Consider the following 14,388-nt stretch of genomic DNA (forward strand, 5'->3'; position numbering starts at 1 on the left):
AATTTAAGACAACAGATTTACACGTAACTTATAATTCGTCATAATAGTCGACGTGATCACCTGACGTATATTTATGATCTTTGAGAATCTCTAAAAGTCGGGTAACTGTTTGTTTGCAAGTTAAAACGATTTTTTTAGTTACGAGTTCATTCATGTGTGCCTTAACTTCTTGATCAGCATGTTGCTCGCATACTTCATGTAACATGTCAGTTTCAACAGGACCCGGTGAATAATTTAATACATTCACTTGCGGATTTTCTAAAGCAAACACCTGTACATTAAAAGATAAAATAAATTCATAAATAAGTTATACATAAGCAATGTATACATATAAAAGCAAACCTTATTACCTTAAAGAACATCTCCCGTGCTGCTTTTCCGGTACAATAATAACCCGTATATCTTGTTGGTTTTATAGCAAACAACGAAGTAATGTTTACAACCGTTTTTTCAGTATTTGTGTTTTCGTTAAATATTTTCATTACAACTCCATTCAATATAGCAGGAATAAAAACATTTAAGTCATAATAATTATGCCATGTGGTTAAATCACTCATATCGTTTGTAGTTTTAGAAATGTCTCCCATTGTACCAACATTGTGTACTACAACCAATCGATCGAATTGTTCCGGTGTTTTATCCTTCAGAGACTGCATTATAATCTCTAAAATGTACACAATTTTGAAAATTGATCTAACACATGTAAGTATGTATGCTGACAATAAGTAGAAATGGAATATAATAGGTAGCTCCATGTAACTTTTATGAAAGCTTGCGTCGAAATAATCGTAAACACTCTGCAGGGCAGAACTTCAGTAACATCACCATAACAATAAATACAACAAAAGATGTCTTTGTCTGAATTCATTTGTCCGGTACTGTATCTGTATACTGTACTTACTATGTAGTTCATCCTCTGTTGCTTTACTCAGATCAACACTCACAGTGTCAACTGTTATATTACTGGGAATATTTTTAGCAGTTTCTTTCAAAGCGGTCAAGTTTTTTGCCAGCAAAAGAGCATGAGAACCATCTTCTAAGATTGAACCAAATGACACTGCAATTTGTTTTCCAATTCCACGACTTGCACCAGTTATCAAGAAAAATACCTTTCCTGATAATGTTTCGACTGCCATGTTTTCTTAAACTGATATATTACTATTTGAAATATTTAGTCAACAAATTTTGATTTACTAATTTGTTGATTTTTCTATAATTTCTTTGTCTTGTTCAGCTTCAGTGACTACTTGAAGAACATCTGCTTTTAAAAGACAAACTAATTCAGTAGCAGTTAAAGCCTAAAATATAAATATGCATCTTTAGATTGAATATTTCTATTTAAGAGACACTGTAATCTATTGGAACCTTTATAACTATGTACCTGTAAATGAGGTGCTATATGTCTAATCAACGGATTTGAAGCTAATTCTGTTTCTTCTTCTGTTTCAAGTTTACACCCAGAAGTTATTAAACGAGCAATACAATCTTCTTTCACTTCTGCTAATGATGCTACCAGATCCTTCTTTGATGTTCCTTTTTGAAGGCTTCTAAGCCTGGTATCTAGATAAGAAATGTGCATTAAAACAAAAGTTATTACAATAGTAATTAATAAAATATTTTATAGAACTTTCTATATTGTGCAAAGATAAAATTTGCATAAGTACCGTCGTATTATTTATACGTAAAAAATTTGTGGGAAGAAGTAAGAATGTAAACGACTCACAAAGTTTCTCCAAATATTCCTCCGAATCGGCAAGTTTCGAGTGTTCTGATTGATATTCTACGAAAGAATCTTCAAAACGACTGATACAATTTTTGTCGCTGATTTCTGATACGTCTACTCCCGACCACGGATCCGTAATGTCTGTCTTCATATTCTCTTAATGTGCAGTTTTCTTTTTTCAAGTGATTCAAGGTTTATCAATCCTTACATAAGTATGACTGGCTGGTATCCGTCCTTAGTGTCTTTCACTTTACTCGTCTTTACTCAACTACTCAATATGTAGCACGGATTCAAGTTACTATACATCGTAGTCATCCGTGGTCAGTAGATTTATGTATCTGGCAGTATCTGGATTTAGCTTGATTTATATCTCCATTGGCCGGTACAGGTTGGGTTATTTTCTGGTCTTTCTATTTACTGACATTTGTCACTACATATGACCAGGTACAGACCATACAGACTACTACACTGTACTACACTTTGGTACAGATCAGTACAGATGAGTATAAATAGGTAGCCTGACACCTTATTACTGACGAGTACCTAGATATTATTGGATATTATGATAGGATGAGAGCAGAGAGTCAGACGTGCGGACTCGTCGTGTACTTGGTTCATGAAGTATATGTAAACATTTTGATATTTTGATTTGACAGTCAAATTAAAACAAACTATTTATTGAGAGATATGAAATACATGTTATACAGCATAAATATACTTCAAATACGTAAATTTCATATATGTATATTAAGCTATATAATTATATTAAATTTTTAACAGCCGCAGACAGGTACATACATAAAATATGTATGTTATACGCGTATAAAGTTATATGTAAGCATAATGATTGTCAAATTAGATTATATTATAGGTATAGGTCATTCAATTTGCTTTTGAATTAGCTATAAGAATGTGATTACAAATTAATGTTGTATTTCCTTGATGAATTGCAGATGACTAAGTTCTGGGCTCTAATAAATTACCAACAACATAAAAAAACTTTCCATGAATAATTTATTATGAATATATAAAGTCTTGTACTTCATACATTAAAGAACAATCGACATCAATTCAATATGGTTAAAAAGCATACAGTGATATGAAAAAATGTTTACAAAAATATTGGTCACTTTATTACACAGTAAAAGCAGCTGTTAATACCATTTAGTACGACATTCAGACACCTTTTTAGTCTAAAATATTTTCGTCTACGTAGTATGCATAACATATGCACTGTGTGTCATTTAAATACTACATCTGTATAATAGCTGTGGTATATCATATGATTATATGTACAACGGTTATTGTTATTGGTTCAATGGAAAATTGCATTACATAGTATATCATAAATAATAATATTGTCCAGGTAATCAATGAGTAGCATGAAGTATCTTTTTTCTTTTAATAAATAAAATATAAAAATGTATTCGCACGAATATGCAGTTAAAAATTTGAAAGCAATTTAAATCATCCAATTATGATAAAGTTTTAATATAGCGATTATTATAGCTGTAGAACCAATATACGTTATACATAGAATATTATTGTTAATACATGGTAAACGCCAGGTATTTGATACATTTTCTTTACAGATTACAATTAACATCTATTACGATATACTCTGTAAAAAATGCACCTAAATAGACCCTGCACATACTTTCCAATGTTAAAAGATGATTTAACAGATACTATGAGTATCATATCCTAAATACAAATCTACATTATGCTGTCTATTAGTTTTTTCTTTCTTCAAAAGTGTATACTCAACTTCTCACATTAATATCAAAGGTCCAGGAACATTGGTTCTATTAATATTATACGAAAATTTCTAATCTAATTAATTAAGACAACCAATTTCGTGAATCATAAAATCATACAGAGTTTGTCAGTACATATACATACAATTTAAAATATGTATAACTTGTACAATTGTAAAATGTAAGCTTTTGAGCAAAATATTTGTTCTTTAACAAGACAAACACATTCAGACTGGAAACAATAAAAACTGAAGTATAAATAAATACGTGTAATTTTTTGCGCAGATTTTAAATGTACAGAACTGCAAATTTGAACACAATATTCGTGTTCGTTTTTTTAAAAGTTGCTTTAAACTATTTGTAAAAATTGTTTCAAAATGTTTCTAAAAATGTAACTAGATACAATAAAGTGATGTTTTACAATGCGATTATTGCTTGCAATTCAAGATTTTCTTAGGCGTTATTAGTTCCTTTTTTTTATTCTAAGTTTTATGCTTGAAAAAAAAGCACTTAAAAAGGAAGTCTAACAATGTCACAGTTAAAGAACACAAGTTCGTCTAAAGTATGATTCAGCAAATTTGTAATACAATTTGACTTTTGAAATTGTATTAACTGGAAGCAGATTTAAGATTCACTAACAGCCTTATATCTTTTAATGTTTTTTATAAAAAAATGATATAACTTGACGAAAATTTTAATTTTAAGATCACAGTGTTTACTAATATTTTCAACAGTTTAATATCCCATGAAATTTCATTGCTTTTTTGTAACTGTATTCTATATTTAAATAATGTATATTTGCAAATAGATAAATTATTCATGCAAATATATGTACCATATACAGATGTGTTTTTAAATAATTAATTTGATTTATATGCATAGCAACAGTGTAATGATGTAATTTTAATGCAATGTACAGGGGGTATGTTGCAACAAACTAATTGGTTCTAAAACCTCGTTCGTGATAGAATTTACATTGAAATATTCTATGTAATTTTACAAACAGTAGCAAAAGATGACAACTGACGCTTTAATACTATTCACGACTGTTATTATCAATAACTTATTAATAAATTCGTGTCGTCAGTTATTTCGTTACCACGATAACGAAGGCAGACTGGGAGAATCGATAGAATGACCGATCGTATTTGTCCGCGTTCGTTGCACTGTTGCAGCATTCTGATTGTAATAATAAAAACGGTTCGTTGTAACATACCCTACTGTATACTTAAAAATCTTTGCACTCTATCTTCTTTGAATAGGAGAATTCTTCAACGTGTTAAATATTATGTAAATAATAAATAACATCTATTTTGATTGTTACATAAGAATGCAAAAGGTTAACATTTTGAAAATTCGTATCTGATGCATCAATACTTTTACCTGATATATATCTTACAGTATGGAAGAAATGTGGGATTAAATATTTTGTATGTGATGTAATAATAATAACGCAGTAATAATATTACTTATTTAAATTCTAGAATTAATGACCCTATAGATAAAGGAAAAATCACAACCGGCAAGTAGCCAATTACATGCTAGTAACAAAAATATGATTAATATTACAATAAATTATGCCATGTTTGGCTTCAGGAATTTTATGAACGGCATGCAACGTAGCTATCAGAATCTAAAACTCCCTGAATTTGTAGAGAAAACACATTCATTATACAGTATAAGAATACCAATACAGTAAATTCTAGATAAATGCTCAGAAAGATCTCAACGCTAAATACTTCTGCTTCATCCCCACTACTGGGGAGTTCCTTCATGCAACCAGTCAAGTCAGTAATGTAATCTCCCGTTCACGAGCTGACGGCTGAAAGTTTGGAAGTTAAAAACAGATTACAAGTCCGCGTATGGGCATGACAACACTGATGCAATAATAGAACATTTTTTATTTTTGGCTATTTTGTTACGAAAATTTTATTAAAATATAAGTGAAATTTTTCTGATTAAAATAAGACCAAACACGGCACAATTTGGATTATTTTTAATTTACCAAAAGCGATAATGAAAGAGAAGGAATTAACATAAAGTAAGTAAATATGATCCAAATTATATCATGTTTGGCATCATTTTAATTAAAAAATTTCACCAATATATAAAAAGTTCTTCATTGCATTAGTGTCGGCTCACAGATACGCGGGCTTCTAATTTTTTCGGCTTCCCCGACCGGCATTGCCAGTAAAATACAAACGTGAGCTGCCGAGGCTTGGTCCGAAATTTACCAGGTGCAGAAATGGTGTCCCTCTACGATAAGTATTACAACACGCTTCCGAGTTTTGAGCATTGATCGTGGATTTACTTTATGTTATAAAAAAAAAATGTGGTTTGCCAAATGTTTACATCTATTATGTTACTTCTGTAAATAATTAAAACAATATTAAAAAAGGTATTTGATAATGTAATAAATAAAATAATTAAAACAATACAAATACCTTTTTTGTTTCCATTAATAAGATTCAATTATGAATCTATGAAATATTAATAAGGATTAAGAAATTCTGATAACAAAGTAGCCGTAGTTGATCACAGAGGACATTCTAGAGAGTCTATGAATTATAGCAATTATGCACCACTTGAAGGCCTTTCCCAACAACATAACCATCTGCGCCACAATGGTAGAGGTTTCCTACGCCTATATAATAAACCAGCACGACCTCGTCTGGTATTAAGAGCACTGACTATTGCTTGATCGAATGCTTCTTTAAGATCATGTTGTGTTAATGCAGATGTCTCTACATAACTTACAGCACCTACTCTTTGTGCCAATTGATGTCCTTGGGTGGTTGTAATTGGTGTTTGTCCATATCTTGCTAATTGTAACATAAGGTGTACGTCTGACCTTAAGTCACTCTTTGTGCCTACCTAAAATTACCATTGTCATTGTTTCAACTTATGCTTTAATATTCTTAATTTTTAATGTTCTAATAATTTTTATAACCACTTAGTGTAATGTTATTACCAAAATAACAGGTGCATTTGGACAATATTTTCTTATTTCGTTTATCCACCGAGATGCTACACTATGGTAAGAGGATGGGCATACTACATTGAAGCAGGCTAGGAACACATCTGTTTCTGGATAACACAATGATCGCAAAGGATCAAAGTCGTCTTGACCTGCTGTGTCGCACAGTTGGACATTTAATGGTTGACCATCAACATTAACTACCACTATAAATAATCAAAACGATATTACATGAAGCACACTTTGTTGTATAAAATTATTAACAATAATAATTAATTGTGAATATCAAATTTGTACAAATTTGCTGTTTTACTAATTCTTCCTTTGTATTACTTCATCGTTTAAATCTTATAAATTTAATAGAATTATCAGACTCTAAGTTTTCTTTTGTAATAAACAATTAAGATAAGATTATGTGAAGAACAGGGAAAAGCTAGAGCTTACTCATAATATACTATTTCGTACATAAAATGAGATTTCGTTAAATTTACACGATAAAATAATGATTAAATATTGCACGAAGATAAACCTTTATCAGTTTTTATAAATAGGAAGAACGTCAATCAATAGTTCAAATTAAAACGAAATTTTAATTATCCAGCATCCAAAAAAAAATGTTTACATAACTAAAAACGATTAAATTCCATTATGAGTTACTATCGAGCAAGTCTCACCGTCTCATTGTTATTCCGAATTAAATTCATCACGGTCGTAGATCAGACTTACCACTGTATATTAAATATTCAACTAACCATTATAGTTATCGAAAGCGGTGGGCACGTATTCCCCGGGAAAACCGTTCGTCGAATATGAAACGACGAGGCTGGTCTTTCCAACGGCACCATCACCTACTAGAACAACTTTGATTCTCCGGTCAAGCGGACTAGCAATGTGGTCCGTGTCATTGCCGTTCGTATTCTGATTTTGTATCGTGCAAGTCGTCCGTTTCGCCTGCATTTGCATCTGCGTCGTCTGTTTACCTTTCAACAGTGGCTTGGTCCAATTCGTGTGGGATGACGGCGGCATTATTTCGTTCTTTATTTTACCAGAAACACGAGCTTTCATGTGTCATACACTGCACCGAATAATATCGTCGACTATAACCTCTACCTGTCTCACACAGGGATGGGACACAATCAATCGCATCTATCACGACACGTTCCTCCAGAGAATCATCATATTTCTCGTCCCTTCTGCCGGACACTTGTAGCTCACGCGATCACGGATCGAGTTTCGGACACGATGCTCCCGATATGCCCTGTCAGGTACTTGTGTGCATCGCTCGAAAACAATGGGGGGAACGTACACTGTCCAGGAAAGATAAAAAAAGAAAGGGGAGAAAAAAAGAAACTGATCCACCTGCCGCGGCACGGAGCCACCTGTTATTACGCTTTTCTTGCGGCGATCCCAACCGACGGCACAGGTACCATGCGCCTCCCATCAACCCTTTCATTCCCATGTTATTTAATGGCCACGGAAAACATGTTTGTCATCAGTGTGCATGTACATGATTCTAATGCGAATGCATGAAAATTTAGATATCTGCAGGTAAATTTAGAATAACTAAAAATAAACAGCCGGTTCCTCTATTGAAAGTATTGTTATAGACTAACAACAGAATGACATCTTTATTGTTTGAAATTACAGCTTTTATTCTTACGAGTGTTAGCGATGTAGTATGTATATGTAGCATTGGCGGGGCTTACACATGCGATGTAGATGATTTAGAAATATTATTTGTTTTGATTTTCTATTCCATTAGGTTACCTTTATGACTAGTTTACTTAGACAGATGTTTATCAGCAATTAGAATTTTCGAAAAACTCAATTTTCAGTTTGGAATTTTGTATCCTAAGTTTGTGGTCATGTAATTAGTGAAACCGGTAGACGAACCGGGCATACAAAAAAAAAGTAGTATGAGACGCTTTTTCGTTGGACACGAGTGGTGGTAGAATCGTATACACATATGTATTTACTTACATACTGTGTGGTAACAGTAGTTTAAACAAAATTTTTTAGATCAATAAATGAAATGATATTGTACATTTTTTGATACAGAAATGTTTCAAGAGATTCGTGGAATATTTTAAAGTTAAATTAAAACATTTGAACACACTAAAGTAGAATGTATATACACATATTCAGACACGATATGCGCTACGTATTTTTCGTTAAGTATTAGTACGTCATAACATATTAATAAAGTAATAAGAAAAATTTACTATAATGGAAAACGAAATTGATATTTTGGATATGTTCATAATGAATAAAATAAGATATTAATTTATAGTTTTCTACGTTATTAGTAAATGATAATTGTATAAATATCTGCCTCTCTACAAAAAATATTATATAAATTTTTTTAATAATTCGTAATTTATTCCAATGAAATTAATGTACTCTATTAAAAACAAATATGTAAAATACATTTATAAGATAACATATATGTACAATGTATGTATTTATCATTCAAATAGTAGATGGCGTTTATCAAGTAGATAGTGTTAAAGTTTTGTACATTTTTGTATTGGCTCAAGTTTGTAAGGCCTTTTGTTCGACTTTATTTCCTTTGTTTCGAATTTTTATAATTATTAATAGTACTGTAATTAATAAATTACTGTCATTAACAGGACGTTAAAGTGTATTAAACACAAACGAACACGCATATATTTAACGTGAGTACTTTTAATAAGAGAGACTAAATTAATCCAAATTATTATCAAATTTTATAATGCTAAATACGTGAATTCTTTTATAGTTAATACGTTTTTAAGATGATTGACACATTTTTTTTAGATACATAACTTATATCACATACATTTCTTGTAGGGATTAATGTCAACTTGAAATTAACCTTACATCCCAAGAAGACTGCAAGGATACATTTAACATACCTTCTTTTTGATAAAGATTGTCATTTGTGATGACTACCTATAGAATTTTCAAATTTATTCGACATGTGAGGTTTGTGACTTTATTGTTCACATAACAATGTTTATCTTCATATAAATTCATAATATACCTTTTAGAAGAAACTCTTACAAATGTTGTACAGATATATATTCAAAGGGATTTCTGAAAATTTCTATGAATCGAAGGTTCTCAAGGAGATATGCTTCAAATGCAACGAATCATAAAGCTACTTCATGGTATTCCTTTGTAAAATGGGAATGGAGTGTTCCTGTTGGGATATCTTTGTCATTGTTAGGAATATTACAATGGAGGCATTTACAAAAATATCCATACCCAACTAACAATGGCAATGTGTATGAACCAATTAGTATTTTTGTGGTAAAGTATTTTCTAATAGCATGTTTATCTATAAAAATAAATATAATAGCACGTAGTAAATTTATCTGTAATAGCAGATTCACTCTTCATTATACTTAAGAATTAGCTTCACAAATAGTACACCTTAGAAGTTGAACTAAATATCTATTTAACTTTTTCTTCACACAGGTGAAATGTTCTTACTACTTGCCACTGCGGATGATAAGCAGAATATGGGGCTGGATAGCTAGTTTGGAATTGCCAGTTGTTTTGAGACCAACTCTATATGGATTTTATGCAAGGACTTTTGATGCTAATCTAGATGAAATCGATGTAAACCTATCAGACTTTCCAAGTCTTGTCGATTTTTTTGTTAGACCACTTAAAAGCGATGCAAGACCTATTGATCATAAGGCAAATATGGTATGCAAATTCTATTCCAGTGTTAAGTATATAATGCAAACAATGTTGTATTTATGCAGAAATTAATTACAGGTTTCACCCTCTGATGGAACAGTATTACATTTTGGTCCGGTAACAGCGTGTCGTGTAGAACAAGTAAAGGGGGTAACTTACGATCTTAAGCATTTCTTAGGTCATGTAAATACACGTTCTTCGGATGATGCTCAAAGGTTAACACCAGATGATGATGATGCTTATGTAAAGTCGCTACTGAAAAGCCCAAGAAATCAACTTTATCAACTAACAGTTTATTTAGCTCCAGGAGATTATCACAGATTTCACAGTCCAACTGATTGGGAAATCGAGTTTCGTAAGCATTTCCAAGGTACATAATACTTTATCTGTATCTTATATTTTTTTATACTATATAAAGCATTATTAACCCTTTTGCTCTCGACATAAGACGCTCGTGCATTGTTAGAAATACTATGGGAATTGTTGTGTAACAAAAACAAGCTACAGAATGATAAAAGAGCATCGAAAGAGATTTAATTAAATTTCTGTTTAAAAACTAGCGTCGAATAGTCGACCCATATTGGCCAGAAACATTTTTGCATATGAATCGAATCGGTCTAAATCGGTCAATGGAATTAAAAGGGTTAATTGTAACAATTTCTTCATGTTCTAAATTCAGATTTGCCTGTTATTAATTTGATACATATTAGAACCTATGATTGAATTGTACACGCATAACGTTTACCTACTTTTCAGGAAAGCTGTTAAGTGTCAATCCAAGGGTAGCTAAATACCTACCGGATTTATTCTCATTAAACGAACGCGTGATATACATTGGAAAATGGGCTGGTGGTTTCATGGCTTATACTGCGGTCGGAGCCACGAACGTAGGTTCCATAAAAGTTTACTGTGATAGAGAACTGCAAACAAATACATTAATGTGGCCTGAGGCAAAGCACTGGAAAGATGCTAGTTTAGGGTGTGCGCGTATTAGCAAAGGAGAATTGTTTGGCGAATTTAGAATGGGATCTACTGTTGTATTGCTGTTTGAAGCTCCAAAAGATTTCAAATTCTGCATACAAGTGGGTCAGACAATAAAAATGGGTCAAGCTTTAACCGACTGTAGTGTTGCTGTTGAAGAGAAACCTGCACATTCGTCATGACAATTAATAAATCACGTTGCACTCGGCTGGAAATACGTTTGGAGAGCAGACGCATGACTGATCTTTATTGGCATTGTTGTTGCTGTCGACACACCTTTAGCGAAACATTGATTACAACGAGGAATGAACGGAAAATGTCAAATAAATTGCCAAATTTCAAAAACATCAATCCCTTGAAACTTTTATAGACTTTGTAAATGTAAAGAAAGTAATAGAAAATTATAGATAGTTATCATTCAATGTTTGAAGAATCAGAATTATTTTTATCAGAGCTGTACATATTTATAAATACAAAATCGCTTCAAAAAGTGACAATTTGGTACACTTTTGAAGCTGCTGTAAACTAAAGGTATTTTCATGTTCGATCGAAGTATGTAAAATGTTGTGTTGCACAATCACCACTATTGCTCGTGTGACACTTGTCTGTACATGATTTCATGTTGTGATACTTTTTAGAAATATGTTTCAAATAAGCAATCCTGTAATGTATATTAGTGCGTGTGCACACAGGATTCAATTCTGCAAACTTTGCAAAGACAATTTTGTATATGGTCCTGATAATATACAATGAAGAGAAGGATGAATAAATTGTATTTGTGCAATAAATGTTTCACTAACCATTTTTTCAATGTCCTCACACAGTTGTCTTTTAAAAACTACTTAAATGTGGAATTGTTTAAAGTAACGAACTTTTAGGTAAATAATTAAATTACGTGTATTCGGTAAGTGAAAATTAGATGGTCGAAGGCTTCTTGATTTTGTCGCGCGTAAACACTTTCTTTTCTCGGTTCAGCTGCCTGTAAGCCTCTAAAACTGTTTAGAAGCCTTTCAGCACCGGCGGTGTTGTAGCTGTCAATCAGATAGCTGATCATGCAGCATATATTTAGACTAACAACTGTGACATCAGTGTCAAATTCATATAATTACATTGTAAAGTATCTGTTGCATTACACGTTCTCTATTGTTCAACTAAAAGGAATATAATGTATATTATTTAATAAAACCAAGAAATACCAAACGGTCACATGATAAACAATGACCACTTATTCCATATTAAAAGGAATTAGAGGCATAAAAAATGCAAAATTGTGCCACTTTTCGCGTAACGTAACATTGTGTTCAATGAGGACACTTTACAAACGAAGTGACTGTACGTTATGTTACTGAATATTTGAAGAACATTATACGTGTCTTTACACTCTCGAACGTAGACTGGGCAATACAAACAATCCCTAATGGTAGGAATAATAGCTTTCATTATTACTAAACTGCAGTACATACATTATAAACGATTTTTCAATGTATAATACGGTGAAAAGTTTAGTAGAGCTGTAATTTTTTGTTTAATCCAAATGAAATCTCGAATGGACTAAAACAAATTCACCCCCATGAAATTTACTTAACGTACCGACGTAGTACATACTGGTAAATCGTTAATTTAAAGAACACTAACTTTTTCAATTCAATTTTTCATAATTACTTTAATATTTCAAATTTTCGATATTGAAATTATCTCAATTATTCCAATTAGTTTCATTCCTAAAAATACTAATTAAAGAAATAATTAAAGTTATACACTAAATCTCAGATCAACGCTTGTGTGTAGTTCACGACAAATATAGTCCCCCGATTCTAGGCAATTCGATATCGATGTTTTCAGAAAGTAGGTGAACCTTCGGACACCCTCATGTGCTTGGCATAGCGTCGTGGGATCATTACCGACGATCTTGTAGTAGATACCAAGAAATTAGCATTACTTCATTAATGAAAATTGATAGAGTCTACTAACGGGGTCATAGTTTACATAACTCGATCGGAATATTTCCCGAACATGGGATCTGGATACGAAAGACTGTAGAACCATTTCAGCAATCTTGGATGATCTTGTAATACAGGACGACGATATAGTGTTTTTCTTTATAATTTTCAAATTTTCCGGGTACGATCACATAGGTATTGTGCAACATACTTTGGAACACATTGGAATCCTGACTCTGGATACAAGGGATTATGGGGTCAAGATTAACTTTGAACTATTCAGAGACGAACGACCATAATATGAGGAACTTTGGGGTCATTTGACTTCTGTTCTAGTTTCTGTACTCTGTAACACTGGAGACTCTTTGGAACTCCTAGATCCTATGATTCTACATATTGTAATGTTATAGCCAGAAAATTGTGCACGCCAATTATATGACAGCAAAGTTTGTTCGTTCGAGGATCTACGTCCTCCATATTGTTAATAGAATAAAACATACTGTACTATTTTGTCCCGTACTACAATTAATATGGTTAAATTCGTACAAAATTTTGTGGAACATCCGTATTACGTTGACTGCCATGGGGGTCACCGGATATACATGGTATTTCCGAAATGACGAATCAAAAACCCGAGAAGAAGTGACTCTACATGGAAAAATAAGTCGAAAATGTAGAATAAAATTTTTTCATATGACACTTTGTTTTCGAGATACTCGAACTTGAAAATTCATCGTATGTATAAGTAGAAACAGATTGCCATAGAACAGACGCATTGTAATATTCAAATTCGATTTTCTCGAAAACGAAGCATCGTACGAAAAAATTTTATTCTACATTTTCGACTTATTTTTCCATTTAGAGTTACATCCTTTCGAGTTCAACTACCATTTTGGAAACATTCTGTTGTATGTAATTTGGATCATAAATATTTACTTCCTTCACGTTAAGCTTATTCTCTTTCATGATTGTTTCCGATAAATTATAAATGAGCCATTGTTTATAGTGTTTGGTCCCATTTTAATCGGAAAAATGTTACCAGTATGTTAACAAAATTTCCATTAACCCTCATATGAAAGACGTGAAAGTCAATGGCCAGATCATACGTGACCCATTAATAGACACTGTATAATATTATATAAAAATATTGCATTCATTAACAAGAATTTTATAAAAAATAATATAAAATTTGTATTTTTGTAAAAATTGATTTTTGTTCATTTGTCAGTTCCTCAAAACATTGAAGCGTACTGAACGAAGTGACCCAGTCATTGTTACGTGATGGTGAACAAAGAACCAAAAATAAAAATGTTTCATCGTTGT

The 14,388-nt window shown here is 32.0% G+C and overlaps 4 protein-coding genes across 4 annotated transcripts; 1 reads left to right on the plus strand and 3 right to left on the minus strand.

Moving 5' to 3' along the window:
- Positions 1-28: 28 nt before the first annotated feature.
- On the minus strand, positions 29-1,195 carry LOC107188423 (sepiapterin reductase). Its single transcript, XM_015576717.1, has 3 exons — positions 902-1,195; positions 351-664; positions 29-271 (listed from the first exon to the last, which is right to left on the minus strand). Exons 1-3 carry the CDS (start codon positions 1,134-1,136, stop codon positions 29-31), a joined length of 792 nt encoding a protein of 263 aa, XP_015432203.1. The 5' UTR covers positions 1,137-1,195.
- On the minus strand, positions 1,134-2,169 carry LOC107188424. The gene is made up of 3 exons (XM_015576718.1): positions 1,724-2,169; positions 1,382-1,560; positions 1,134-1,298 (listed from the first exon to the last, which is right to left on the minus strand). The coding sequence occupies exons 1-3, from the start codon at positions 1,872-1,874 to the stop codon at positions 1,194-1,196; spliced, it is 435 nt and encodes a 144-aa protein (XP_015432204.1). The 5' UTR covers positions 1,875-2,169; the 3' UTR covers positions 1,134-1,193.
- Positions 2,170-5,832: 3,663 nt separating this feature from the next.
- LOC107188414 (ras-related C3 botulinum toxin substrate 1-like) lies at positions 5,833-7,669 on the minus strand. The gene is made up of 3 exons (XM_015576707.1): positions 7,210-7,669; positions 6,452-6,663; positions 5,833-6,354 (listed from the first exon to the last, which is right to left on the minus strand). The coding sequence occupies exons 1-3, from the start codon at positions 7,520-7,522 to the stop codon at positions 6,055-6,057; spliced, it is 825 nt and encodes a 274-aa protein (XP_015432193.1). The 5' UTR covers positions 7,523-7,669; the 3' UTR covers positions 5,833-6,054.
- Positions 7,670-9,402: 1,733 nt separating this feature from the next.
- LOC107188447 (phosphatidylserine decarboxylase proenzyme) lies at positions 9,403-11,490 on the plus strand. The gene is made up of 5 exons (XM_015576742.1): positions 9,403-9,421; positions 9,513-9,748; positions 9,917-10,150; positions 10,223-10,514; positions 10,901-11,490. The coding sequence occupies exons 2-5, from the start codon at positions 9,545-9,547 to the stop codon at positions 11,305-11,307; spliced, it is 1,137 nt and encodes a 378-aa protein (XP_015432228.1). The 5' UTR covers positions 9,403-9,421; positions 9,513-9,544; the 3' UTR covers positions 11,308-11,490.
- The last annotated feature ends 2,898 nt before the right edge of the window (positions 11,491-14,388 follow it).

This window comes from Dufourea novaeangliae, unplaced genomic scaffold (assembly GCF_001272555.1).
Source record: "Dufourea novaeangliae isolate 0120121106 unplaced genomic scaffold, ASM127255v1 scaffold124, whole genome shotgun sequence".
Classification (NCBI taxonomy): domain Eukaryota; kingdom Metazoa; phylum Arthropoda; class Insecta; order Hymenoptera; family Halictidae; genus Dufourea; species Dufourea novaeangliae.